The 14,072-nt window shown below is 38.9% G+C and overlaps 1 protein-coding gene across 1 annotated transcript in view; it reads left to right on the forward strand.

Moving 5' to 3' along the window:
* FREM3 (FRAS1 related extracellular matrix 3) overlaps positions 1-14,072 on the forward strand; it is a 99,475-nt gene that overhangs the window by 53,387 nt on the left and 32,016 nt on the right. The window contains exons 3-5 of the mRNA XM_023226030.1: positions 4,350-4,496; positions 7,775-8,005; positions 10,926-11,051. Of these exons, the coding sequence (XP_023081798.1) occupies positions 4,350-4,496; positions 7,775-8,005; positions 10,926-11,051 (504 nt within the window). The remainder of the gene's footprint in view (positions 1-4,349; positions 4,497-7,774; positions 8,006-10,925; positions 11,052-14,072) is intronic.

Below are 14,072 nucleotides of genomic sequence, written 5' to 3' on the forward strand. Positions count from 1 at the left end.
TAACTTTTCATCAATCATCCTTCAGAAACCTAGACTATAACTTAGATCTACAAGAGAATTCTGGAGTGCATTAACACATTTTTTATTAGTTATCAAGCCAAACAAACTGAAAGGGTGCCTGAAATGTTTTTAGGTTACCAGAATTACTCTTTTTGTGGTAAATGCATGTTAAGTATTTTAACAATCAGAAATCTTCCTGAATCTATTCTGAAGTGGTCTTGTCATGCCTTAGAAACAGTACATTTTACTGAAGAATACTGTTACAAATTTTCAAGAACGTACCATGCCCTGTGTAAGTTTCCTTCACTCTGCTTCCCTTAAGTCTACCTTCTTCTCCCTTCATATTAAAATGGCCCCTCCTTCTCTGCAGAGAGAATTCTACCCATCTCTCCTAGCCCAGTCATCCCAGGAAGTCTTCCTTTCTACTTATTTTGCTCCATTCATTTCTATCCACAATCATATTGCCCTTGTGTTGTAATTTAACAGTTTCATATACACGTCTTATTTTCTAGTTGGATTAGAGAATCCTGAAGGTCAATGCCCACATTACGGAAATAAAAATGTATAAATATTATCTCTACTATTTAGAATTAGCCAGGCGTGGTAATGTTTGCCTGTAATCTCAGTTATTCAGGAGGCTGAGGCAGAAGAATCACTTGAACCTGGGAGGTGGAGGTTGCAGTGAGCTGAGACAGCATTACTGCACTCCAGCCTGGGTGACAGAGCAAGACTCTGTCTAAATAAATAAATAAATAAATACAGCATTACAATAACACAACTTTTCCGGATGTTTATTTCTGTAGTAAACCGGCAATTGCAATGGTAGCTCCTTCAAGATTTAAGCATTAGGAACTAAGCCAGCCCCAGAATCAAGTGATATTGTCTTTGGCACAAATTTGCATTTAATTGGAATAAAATAACATTTTTAGCAGAGAGCAAGAAGTTGGTATTTGGGATCAATTTGTAGGATACGACCAATACATCAGGGAGCCATTTATCTCTGATTTGTGTTGCTTTATAGAGAAGGGGAAAGAGAAAATACTTTAATGAAAACTCTCTTCTGCTCTAGCATCACCATTAATTAGTTTGACTTCTGATAGACAGTCTTTTTTCCGGCCAATACACGTACTTACTACATTTAAGCCACTGGTATCTTTAGGCCAAAACCCCTTTGAGTTGTTCCTTAGCTATTAATTTCTATATTTCTAAGGTTAATGTTATTAAGGAATATTAATAAATAGAGCTTTAATAGAGAAAACATCTGTAGATGGTCTTCACCTTCTTGGATTCATCTAGAACTAGAAACAATTCCTACCAGCCTCTTTCTCCTAACATACTTGGTTTAAAGTAGGTTCCCCTTAAATGTTTTGAAACACAGAATATTTCTTATTTATCCCAGATAATGTTTATATTTCTCATTTCTCTAGGAAGTGAATTGATATGGTGCCTAATAGCAAGCATGTGGTCACAGAAAGCATTGATTAGCCAGTGACATCAGGTTACAGTGACTAAGGAGCTCATGCTTGAAGAGGATGATGCTTTCATATTTTCTTAACTTGCTCAAGGCATACTAAAATTTCAACAAAATGTAACAATAGTGTTGTTTGGTTTGGGGGCAGGCAAAATATAGGCAGATTGCAAAGGAATATGAAATGTGACAGGAAAGTACTTTAAAAAGAAAAATGTTATAATAAAAGAAGAGTTCCAAGTTCTAACACAGGCTGTTCCGATGAAACTAGCCACTTTTTAAAAGATGTATTAACCAGTCAGTAGTGAAAGCAAAGTCAAAAGAAGCAATATAGCCTGGCGTAAATCAATCCTCTGCTGTTTTAAAACTATGATGATTAGAACCCACGTTTATTGAGCACCTCATTTGTGCTGGGTATTTGGTAGCATTATTTTCTTTGATTCTCACAACAATCCGATCGAGCACATAATGCTATTATCACATTTACTGATGAAGAAACTGAAGACCCATAATTTGCTCATGATCAAATGGCTCATAAGTGGCAGGCCTCGAACCTGGGCCCATGTGACTCAGGAGCCTATGCTCTTCATCACAAGACTACAAATTAGCTGTTTGGAATCTGGAAATATTTCTGTCTCTAATTGTTAAACCCTTCTCACTGTGCATGTTTTTATTCAGAGGGTCTGATCTACAATCAATTTTTCCTACTTTGCTTTTGAAGTGTTTGCATTGCATTGATCCCTAACCCACAGGAATGGCAGCTCAGAGTCAAAGACAGAGCACTGGAGTAGCAGACTGCAAAACTGGCCTCACCACTCACCTGTGGGAACCTGATCAAATTGCCTCATCCTCCTGAAACTGTTTGTCCAGTTATAAATTGAGACTAATATTTGCCATACTCTGTAATGGGTTTGTAAAATAAAACATGTGACAGTATATAAAAGAACTTTGAAAAAGATGCAAAAAAAAGTAAATATAAACTACTGCCAAGACACAGGATTTCAAAATCTAAAGGACTACATACATGAAAAATTAAAGTGTTTTTAACTGTAAACAATATGGTTTTTTAAAAAATAGCAGTAGGATTTGGGGCATGTTTATTTGTCTTATTTGTCTTATATTTTTCTGTATTTATCAGAATATCCACAATAGTATCAATAATGTTATTTTTTAAAGAGAGAGAAAATTACAGAGAGTAAACATGAAAATCAACATATGCATTTATCTTGCAGTTACACATCAGTGAGTTCCTGTAAGCCCAAGCAGGATTAAACCTCAGTGCTTGTTTTCTACTGATCCTTCTTTGCAACTATAAATCAGAACCTGCAGTGTGAAGGAGGTCTGAGGCCAGCTTCCCTCTTTCCATGCTCATGGTTCCCCTCGCTTACTACCAAGGCCTTGCTCTTTCAAGGTTGACTCTAGAGAGACAGGAGATAAGGTAGGCAGAGCACAGTCTAGTATAGAGAGTATCACTGCCATCTGCTCTTGGAGGTCCCTGGGTGGCAGCTCTTTAAAGGGGGACCCCTTCTTTACTTAGTGTTTTCATGGGTTCCTTGAAGATTCCTATCTTTGGAGCCTCCTTGTCTCTTACCACCTGTGCAACCCATGGGAATCTGGTGGTTGGCTCCCAGCTTCCTTTCTGCGGAAATCCTGTTGCCTCCTTAACTGGCCCTATTAGACAGATGACCCACCTCTAGTCCATACACCTGCTTTCTTTGTCCTGCTCTTCACAGCTACTCTATTGCTTCCCAATGCAGCGCTCTCCACTCACTCCTTTACCCTGCTAATCTTTTTTGGAAATGAGTAAGTCACATAGACTCCAACTGTAGAAGGAGATGTCAAGGTCTCCAGGAGGTTCCCTGAAGCCCTGTAGGCTGGAGGTCAAGGCTGTAGCCCTATCTCATACCCATACCCTTTTTAGTGATAATAGGGATTTCCACCACAGCATCAGCTTTTTCTAAAGTATTCTCTTCACAAATTCTTTTTCTTGTCCACACGCTGCCCCATTTTGATATGCTTGATCTGATTAAGGGGTCCAGTAACTGTGGAACTGGTTAGTAAAGCTCTATTTGATAGAGTTCATACACAGTCACTTTGGTATCTGGTATCTATCATATTTGAAACTCAGTCATAAAGATTTCTACTTCAACATCTTTTCACAGGTGATTATTTGCAGCAACCACTCCACAGATGAGGGAGACCTTCTCTTGCTACCAATACACAAATCTTACACAGCCACAGTAAGGGGCTGGGTTGATCTTTCAGAAAGAGGCCAGTGACTTGGTGTGGACAAGAGGAAATAAGATACAGCTCTTATATACCTTGTCTATTGTCCTCTTCATGGGTAGTTTTTAAACATTAGAGTGTATAGGTTCAATGCATCATACTATGTCCTGAAAGTGATAAAATAAGTAAATATAATGTCGGTATTGCCTTCAAGGAACTTCCAGACTAATATGAGATCAAATGGATGCTCAAATAATACCAACGAGTAAGTTAAGGGCAGAGAAAAAATTGAGGAGGCAGAGAGAGTGGAAGTGAACAAGACAGGCAGGAAGAAAAGGATAGAGGTGTTGAGTATGACCTGAATTTAAAACTACCAAGCTCTGGCTCTTTGGAACCCTGATGCACAAGACCCTTTGGGAACAGGAGGCATCTGGTTCCCTCTAGATTAAGCAGGAGGTATAGGGGTTAAGATGACACTCATGATATCCTCTAGCAAAGCAAAGAACATTTCCTCTCTCCACCAAAAAAATAAAATAAAATAAAACAAGAGTATGTTTTGAAACCCCTGGTTTCAGAAGCAAAATGCACACCTTGATCATTGACTTTTGCCATCAAATACTCCAGCTGACTTTTCCTTCGTCCCTATCAATTACAGGAGGAAATAAACTAACAAATCAACCTTTCCATCTAAACTGGGCTTGGATTTGTTTGGAGAAAGAGTACTATATTGTGGATGAAGATTCCACTTTCTTAGAAGTGACTCTTACACGCAGAGGATACCTTGGAGAAACGTCATTTATCAGTAAGTAACTTTGGATTGGTTGTTGGTAAAATGTCATGGAAACATGAAATCTAGGACTAAACCTAATTATAAGAAAGTATATTGAAAGAGAATAAATAACTTGTTTGGAGAAATCTCTAAAAAAGTGTCTGTGAAATTATGCTGTGGTTTTTGCTCCATGTGAGTTATGGGGCTTAGATATATATCAATTTTTATCATCCTTTCCCTGTTTTTCTCTTTCTAGTAAGTTACATCTTTCTCTCTTTTATAACTCACCAGTACCCAGGAAAATTAAGACACTTCATAGCCATCCCACAATCTTCAAGTCACTCAATTTCCTTCAAAATTGTTTTAAGCATATATTTGTAGCCTTAGTTCTAGCTATTTCTTTTGAAAAATTATTTATGAGTACATGATCCATTACTGTGTTTAGTTCTATATATTTCTTTTGATTATGTATAATTGTTTTAACCTTGCTAGTAGGTTATAAATTCCTTGAAGACATGTAACATGTCGAATTTCTTTATGTTCTACAAGGACCTAGTACAGAAATATGTCTTCTTGGAGTAAACACATACATAGTGCCTGCATAATATATCTCATTATCATCATTAATAATTAACAGTAGTTGTTCTCATAAGGCATTGCATTTTCATAACATCTTTAGCTGCCAGAACTTTCAGAGATCATTTTGCCTTTATTTACATAATCTATTAAGAAGACAGATAGGGGTATATTGTCTTCATTTTACAAATAAGCATTGCGTTTCCCCAACATGCAGGACCCCAGAGCTCAGGCAGTATATCAAAACTGTTGGAGAGAAGCCAGGGAAGAAATGAGCTGGGGAGAAAACAAGCAATCAAGAAAAGGCAGACTTTCCCTAGTCTCCACTCCAGGCGCAGAGCTCCTAAAATAGGACTGTTCTAGGAGAAGGGGTCAGCCAAAGAGCACCCTGATTTCTGGGTGGCCCTCAGCCTCGGCCTACATTCCAGGTTACTACATCAACACATGGTAGAACTCGCTGCCAGGAATGTCGGCTGAAATATGCCTCCCTCCTCTTGTCAGGCCCTACTTTCACAGTTCTTTATCTCAAGGCCTTCTTGTGAGTTTGGGTTAAAATGTCAAGAAGCATTTTTATATTTTGACCCAAGAAAAAAAATTTCATCTGCTCAGAACCATTTGAATGTTTGCCCTAACTGAACCCTTTGAAAATCCTTCTGGCCACCCTGTCCAAAGCAGCACCCCTGCCATATTCTATCTCCATGCACTGCTGTATGGTTCTTCATAGCACTTACCATAATTGGCATGGATCGTGTGTCTATTTGTCTTCCCAAGTAGATTTCAGCTTTATAAGGTCAGGGACTACATCTTGGGTTATGTCCAACCTCAAGAACAGCATGGGGCATAGGGTAGTCACCAATATTTGTTGTTAAGTAAACTACAGCCAGCCCTTTTGTTTGGTAAATACTCTTTAAAATTACAATACTACTCAACATCACAGACAGGAACTTCTAAAGCATCTCACTCAGACAATCCAGAAACTCCTCCTGATGCCCCTGCTTACTCCACCCCAGGCTAATAGTCGAACCACAAGATCCAGAAGAAAAAAGAAACAAAATGGTAGAGTTTGACTTCCTGCTCTGTCACTTACTCTTTTTTATGACTTTCAAAAGAGTTCAGTTTCCTTACGTGTAAGTAAATTATCCACCTCATGATGTGTTTGAGGGGAATTTGTAATAATGATTATAAATCAATCTAGCACGGTTCTTGGCATACCGCCAATGCTCAATAAGTGATAAATACCATTCCGTGGCACTCATCAAACACAATTAAAATCACCTGTTTATCTGTTTGCCTCTTCCAAAATTGAAAACCTCTTGAGGGTAGTGGTGGCTGTGCCTAATTCTGTGTGACATCCTCAGCACTTCACACAGAGACAATGATCACCAAACATTAAGTAAATCGCCATGTGCCTGCTTCATTCCTATAGCGGCGCCACTTAGCTCTACCTAAGCTTTGGCTGAGGACACCATTCACTCTTCTTTATGTTCTCCACTTCCAACATGTGGCCAAAGGAGGCTCTTCTAAAATACTGTACATTCACTCTCGGTCACAAAATTGATATTAATGCAGGCTTTCTTCAGCAGATTTGCAAAGGTAACATGAGCTATCCTACCTTTGAAATTATTTTCAGGCTCTATAGCTTCGTATATCTTTTACAAGGTTTCAGATTATTTGAGAATGAGGCCAAGGAATTGCATGAGGGGCTATTAATCTTATTTTATATCAAGTTTTCACCAGAGCTGGTGTCAGGTTACCATATTTGATTTCACACATCCACACAACTGCAGAATGTAACTAACCCTTATAATGAGACCTACAGTGGTGAGGCAGGGGTATTGTTTTCTTGGTATGTTAAAATCAAGACCAAACAATATTAGAATGCTGCTTGAACACTTTGGGTTAAGAGGAAGGTCTGTTTAGTCTTGATGGGATAGCATCTTTCATCATTGTATCTCACATTGGGTATTTTAACACTATTTTGTTGTTGTTGTTGTTGTTTAGTATCTTCAGTAAGTTACTAATTACTATTTTCTAACAGAGCTCAAATCTCTTGCCTCTCTCCATTTTCACCAACATTGCACTAATTGCCTGTAAAATTCCTAAGCATTCTCTTACAATCAAAAAATCACTAAACATATGAGGAAACAAGCCATCATGAGCAAGAATCAGCAAGAGAAAACAACCTTTGGGGTCATTCTTCCAAAGACTGCAGAAATTGAAATTATCAGATACAAAATATTCACTCAAAATTTTTTTATTGAATACCTACTACATGCCTTGTACTGTCCTAATTCCCAGGAATTCATCAGTGAACACAATGGTCAAAGATCTCTACCTCCATAGAGCTCATATTCTACTATCTTTCTCTTGAGACTATGAACTTTCTGGGGGCTGGGACAATTTTTAATTCATCTCTGAATCCCCAGCATCTGGTAGAGTTTGGCACATCAGAGGATCTCAATAAGCATGTGCTAGAATAAATAAGTTAAATAAGACTGTTCTCTGTTCTCTTCTTTCTGTCAATCCCCCTTCTGTGTTTTCTTCTCAATTCTATTCAATTCTGCTTACTTATACTCTCTTAGCCAAGAAAGATCATTTACAGGTGTCTTTTGGGAGCATTAAAAGAAACAATGTCTATGTTATTTACTTTTGTTAACAATAGAAACCACTTTGAAAGGAGACTATGCCTTTAGTCACTTGACTTTATATTTATAGGTTTTTTTGTTTTTATTCAGGCATTGGTACCAAAGATGAAACTGCAAAAAGAGACAAAGATTTCAAATGGAAGACCAATAAACAGGTCCAATTCCATCCTGGACAGACTACAGCCACATGGAGGGTGAGAATCATACCTGACAATGAATATGAGACTTCAGAGACCTTCCAGATCATTCTGTCGGAACCTCTCATGGCTGTACTGGAGTTTCCAGAAATGGCAACGGTTGAAATTGTGGACCCTGGAGATGGTATGTGATACTGATTGATTTGCTTTATTAACCAGTACAGGTTCTTGGCTCCATTTCCAGCATTCATACTTCCCTCAGGCTCTGTAAGCCACTAGATGTGTTCATATCCATTTAGGATTTAAAGTGAAGTAAACTACTTTATAGACAATAATTTTTCATTTGCTCTCAGGATTTTTGAAAGAGAATACAGGAGGATTAAAATACAGAGGATCTGTACCAGCATTCCTGTAATATATATACAAGATCTTACTGCAGGCTTTCTACACACCATAGGTACCAAACAGCTCTGCTCCCAGATGGCTAATCCTCAGGGCTCATTCCAGGGCCACCATCTTTTCACAGCCAGATTAAATGAGAACTTAGATATCCATTGTCCTAGATGTGGCTCCTGGAGCCAACTCATTTGTTTCAACATGTGTTCCCTGAAGTTCTGTTATTATTGTACATAATGTCCTTGAATTCTTTGGTTCATTTTATGCATTCATTCTTTCAGCAAATATCTCCCCAAATAAATTAAAAGGAAAAAAAAAATCTAAGCAGTAATCATACTGCTTGCTGCCCCTTTTTTGGAAGTAGAAGGATATTCCCTAAAGGGGGGGATTAGTATTCATCTTTGAATTTTAATTAAGTACATTGATTACACACAGTAGTTAAAAGAGGTCATGTAGCACCTGGAAGTGCGTAGCTTACAACCAGGGAGCAGGCCTTAAGTTCCACAAGACTCAGTGAAGAATCCCTACATTAGCATGCTTTGAACTACATAAGAGAACATTAGTGTAAGAGATATCTACAGGGGATGGAAAGCTTCCCATGGTCAAACAAGTCTAGGAACTATTTCAAACTTCATCCCTCTTTTGAGGCATCATAATTCATGTTAGCATATTTAAGATTCTGAGAAGCTCTCCTATAAGGAAACCGATTTAGTTTAGTTTAGTTTTGTTAGTTTGAACTGTGGATTTTTTTTTCATCATCTCCAAGGAATGTCTTTTAAAATCTCTATGTTTTCTTAAAACATAATTTGAGAAGTAGTGTTCATATGCTCTGCACTTTGGCAGATACAAAAGAAGTAGAAAACACTGCCCCCACCACCTAATGAACAAAGTATCAGACCAGTTTTGTTGAGAACAACACTTCGATATATGAATCAGTTATGAAGTAAATGTAAGACACATGGGAGAAACACTAAGAGTTCAAGGAGAAGACTATAGGTCATCATGGTCCCAAGTAATTAAGGCTCACGAAAGAGGCAGGGTTTGAGCTGAATCTTGAAAAATAAATGGGATTTTGATTAGAAGAGCAGATAGAAACAGGCTTTCCAGATTGGAAAAAACAGAGGGCATGACTGAATAATTTAGTCCTACTGTATCAATTTTTTTCATACGACATTGATAACTTTAATTTACTTTTAGCTTCTTCCATGATACCAATGTTTTGAATTGAAAGATGTCAAGATAGTAGACTACCATACAGGTAAAATGGAGGAAAGAAAACTATCACTGGTCTTTTCTCCCTGTGCCTCAGGGCCAGTGTCTTCCTGGAGGTTAATACTTGTATCTGTTGAAGCTAATGTAGGCAGGAAAGTAAAGAAGAAAAAAATTAATATATAATAGCTAGATAATTTAACATTGAATTCTGAATTATCGTTTAGTAATAGTTCCAAAATGAAAAAAAAAAAAATGGTGATTGCCAGCTAGGTGCAGTGGCTCATTCTTGTAATCCCAGCACTTTGGGAGGCTGAGACAGACAGATCACTTGAGTCCAGGAGTTCGAGACCAGCCTGGCCAATGTGGTGAAACCCCGTCTCAACTAAAAATACAAAATTTAGCCAGACCTGGTAGCGCATGCCTGTAATCCCAGCTACTCAAGAGGCTGAGGCATGAGAATTACTTGAACCCAGGAGGCAAAGGTTTCAGTGAGCTGAGATCACAAAATTGCCCTCCTCCAGCCTGGGTGACAGAGCAAGACCCTGTTTCAAAAAAATACGTATATATATATATATATGATTGCCTACAATCTCTTCCCTTTTAGCTTGCATCACTAAAAGGAAGAATCTAGGTGTATATATAACATAAGGAAAAGAACTAAGGAAATAAAATGTGGTTTCATAGATAGTTACTGCAGTTATCCACTTCACACTATGAGTTGGAACAACCTCCTCTAAAATTTTATTTGTAAACAAACACCTATATTTTAATTGCACAATGCATGGTTAATAAAAAGCCTAAGAAAACATCTAAAATCTTTCCCCGCCAAAATAGTACACATAATCCCATCAACAAGACATGACCAATATTCATATGGATATTTCAGTGAATGTTTCGATGATGTCTAGGTGTATGCACACACACACACACAAACGTGTGTGCACAGATACACAACTCAGTAAATTTCAGCAGTAATATGATCTTTAAAACTGAGGGAAGGACCTGTAGTTTATTTTTCTCAGCCTATTAAATGACCAGCACAGTGTCTGCTTAATAAATATTAAATAAGCAGTTTGTTGAATGAAGCATGAAAACAGTTTTCTTCATTAATGAATTCAATTACTTCATTGTTAAAATATTTTAAAACAAACAGTAAAAGTAAAGCAAGGACAGAAATATGTGATCTCCATTTAGAAGACTTAAACTTTGATCTCAGAAGAAAAATAAGACATGAAATTGCTGCAGGATTTTTGTTTTCCTTTTTAATGCTGGCTATTCTTTTTAACCTTTCAAAAGAGGTCTCCTAAACCCAATTCCACCGCCTCTCCAACTCCACTCAATAATAAATAATGTTTCCCATTCTCACTACATTTAATGCAGTTAATCTTGTTGGAAAATATAAGGGTCAAAGACTTTGTGCATTTCTGCTCAAGTGTGTTCAAATATCACCAATCAAATCTAAATATTGGTGAAAAGTCTTCTGTTGTCTTTTCTAGAATCAACAGTTTATATTCCAGAGGCAGAATACAAAATAGAAGAGGACATTGGGGAACTTTTGATTCCAGTAAGACGATCTGGAGATGCAAGCCAGGAACTAATCGTCATTTGCTCCACACGTCAAGGTATGAGGCTCTGTGGGGTCCTGTTTGCAGGAATAAGATGATGAGAACAGGACTGTGGTAATGCTGGGAGTAGCACAGGGGGTGAGCAAAGCAGAGTTAAGATGCTGGACGTGTGGGCCCCTCATCATGCACGCCCTGCTGTGAACCCCCTTTGCTGACTCTGTGCAGGTGCCCTACTGCTCTTAGCTGGTCTCTTCAACCAGGGATAACACTTTATTCAAAATTGGGATTAAAATAACTACTTTAACCACCCCACGAAGGGGCTAGTCAAATGAGACATTTGTGAAAGTCAAATGAGACATCTTGTGTCAAAAGAGTTTATATATGCTGGTCAAAAAATTATAAATTAAAGATTCTTATTTGTAATAGCACTGCCTCTGGGCAATATTGTAAAATAGTCTGTATATACTACTCAGTTTCTCTTCTCCTCCTCTCTCCCTATCTCACAACCACAGATACCCCCCAACCATGAGTTCAGGCATCTTTGCAACCAAAACAAGGTTCCATTCTTTTTGACCACCTCTATACAGCCAGATTTAGCTGTCTCATGTCTCATCCCCTCAGGATCATATTCTCTAACATCTCATTAGTAACTATGTAGAAAACAAAAATTGAGGAAATAAATGAATATCACTCAAATGACAACAAGAAAAGGCTATTTATTTAGAGCTCGCTGTAGTATGTCAGCCACCATCACTTGCATGTGAGAGAGACTCGCCAGCAGGCAGAAGCATGAGAAAGCTTTATAGTGGAAAAAGGAAAGGTATCAGGTATGCCCTGATTGGAAGCTGTTGGCCTAGGAATCTGGAGACTGGCCCAGTAGAAGCAGGCATCCTATATGATTGGTTAGGAGGGCATATTTGGCTCTCTCTGCTTGGCCTTAAATTAGAAGTGGGAGCAGAAATCAGGGAAGCTGGCAGTTATTGAGTAAGTTTTGACCATTTGATTGCTGATTGCTACAGAGGTACTGGCTTGGCTTCCTGGACTCATTGCTGCAGCTGTGGGTCAGAGTTCTCTTTTTATGTATGGTATGGCCATTGTCCCTCTGTATATTCAGTCTCTCAAAATCAATGCTCCTACTTGTTGATACGTCAGCAAGGGAGAATTTATTCCTCCAGCTTTTCTTCCTCTCCCAAACAATGTTTTTTGTTTGTTTGTTTGCTTGTTTGTTTTTTAAGTAATACCCCCACAACATTGTTTGTAAACACTGATGGTGCACTAATCATTTAGCAGGGGCAGACAGTACCTTGGCAGATGGAAACTTTAATGGTAGGGCCCTGAGATCCCCAGCAAAACACAGCGTAAAACTAGTTGCCTCCTTCACTTACCTGTAGCCATGTTTAGTATTTGTGAATTATTAGTAACATACAAAGCACGAGTCTGCTTTCCATTGCACTGTGTATGTAGCTCATGTTCATTTTATTTGTGAAAATAAGTAATTGTTAAACATTTACCTTAACATGACTTCCAGAGAGTTTAAGTAACCGAATTGAACTTTCATCCTATACATGGGGAGTAGGTGAGGACAAATACCACAATGGCACACGATATGAGTATAAGAAGATTTCAACATTCATGTTTGTAATTCTGTTACTGGCCAGCTTCATTCTGCTTGTTCATAGCAAGCCAGTCACTGTGGTGACGGGTTTTGCAAAAGAGAAAACAATTTCCTTCACAAGGCCACCATACAAAGATACAAGAGAACGAATCAAAATTCATCTCTTTGAAAAGAGGGTTTGGGAGTACTTATGAAATAGAAAGCAGGGTCTTCTAAAGCATGGGGAAAGGTGATTGGCAAGTAGGAAAAGTGAGGCAATGGGGGTTTCTGTGCAAATTAAGCTACATGGTTCTTCATAGGACACGTATGCACAAAATGGCAGTGTCAGCATAATCTGAGGTTGCAGCTTTTGGCCCTCTGACATCAAAAGATCACTCTTTGGGCACTGGAGCAGGCCCAGTTAAAGGGTCAGTGGTCTCAACAGCTTGAACTGGACAAGAGCTGCCCCCTAGTTCCTGGAAAACAATTTAAGCAACATTACTATAGTGCCCCAGTTAGAGATGTTATCTATAAGGATGCTAGTGGGAGTTTAGTTATGTATTGTTTGGCTAAGTGATTTGCAAGTGGGAGCTTTTTGTTGTTGGTTTCTTGGTAGGCGGGGGGAGGATTTTGAGACAAGGTCTCACTCTATCACCCAGGCTGGAGTGCAATGACTCCATCACAGCTCACTGCAGGATCAAACTCCTAGGCTCAAGCCATCCTTCCACCTCAGCCTCTGGAGTAGCTGGGACTACAGGCACCAACCAATATGCATGGCTAATTTTTAAATTTTTTTGTAGAGACGAAGTTCTCGCTATGTTGCCCAGGCTGGTCTCGAACTCCTGGCCTCAAGCGATTCTCCTGATTTGGCTTCCTAAGGTGCTGGGACTACAGGTGTGTGCCACCCTACTTGTCTGCTAATGGGAGTTTTAAGATAAGTGATAAGTAAGCTGTTAAAAGCAAGCAAGACAAGTTAAATTTGGCAAACTTAATCAACTTAGCCCTCAGTTTCAGTTCCAGCAAGAGGTATGCAAGAGTCAAGATGCTACTATGCATACAGTGGCTTAGTGTTCCAGGAAGGGCCCCGACCCTGTTATATCCTATTTTTTCTTTTTCCTTTCTTTTTTTAAACCACAAACATGAAAATACCTTCTTATGTGGGGATCTGGGGGTCAAGGCTCAGGTGTCAAGCAGTCTGAGTTGTGCACCAGCTATGCAGGGAGTTTTCCAGGCATGCCAGCTTTCACATCTGGAAATCATGTGGGAAGTTGGATTACATAAGGGAATCCTATGAGAAGCTAAAGTTAGGTGTAGCCCTCCCACATGGGGAAGTGGCACCGCCCCATCGTAGCTGACTCCGTGCCAGACACTCTGAGCCTCCCTATTCATTTGGATGGTCCTTCTGCAGCATAGCTCTTCCCAAAGGAAGAACAGACAGACCCTCGGTGAATTTTTCCAGCTTATCAATGACATATGATCTATCC

Source organism: Piliocolobus tephrosceles, chromosome 3 (assembly GCF_002776525.5).
Source record: "Piliocolobus tephrosceles isolate RC106 chromosome 3, ASM277652v3, whole genome shotgun sequence".
Lineage (NCBI taxonomy): Eukaryota > Metazoa > Chordata > Mammalia > Primates > Cercopithecidae > Piliocolobus > Piliocolobus tephrosceles.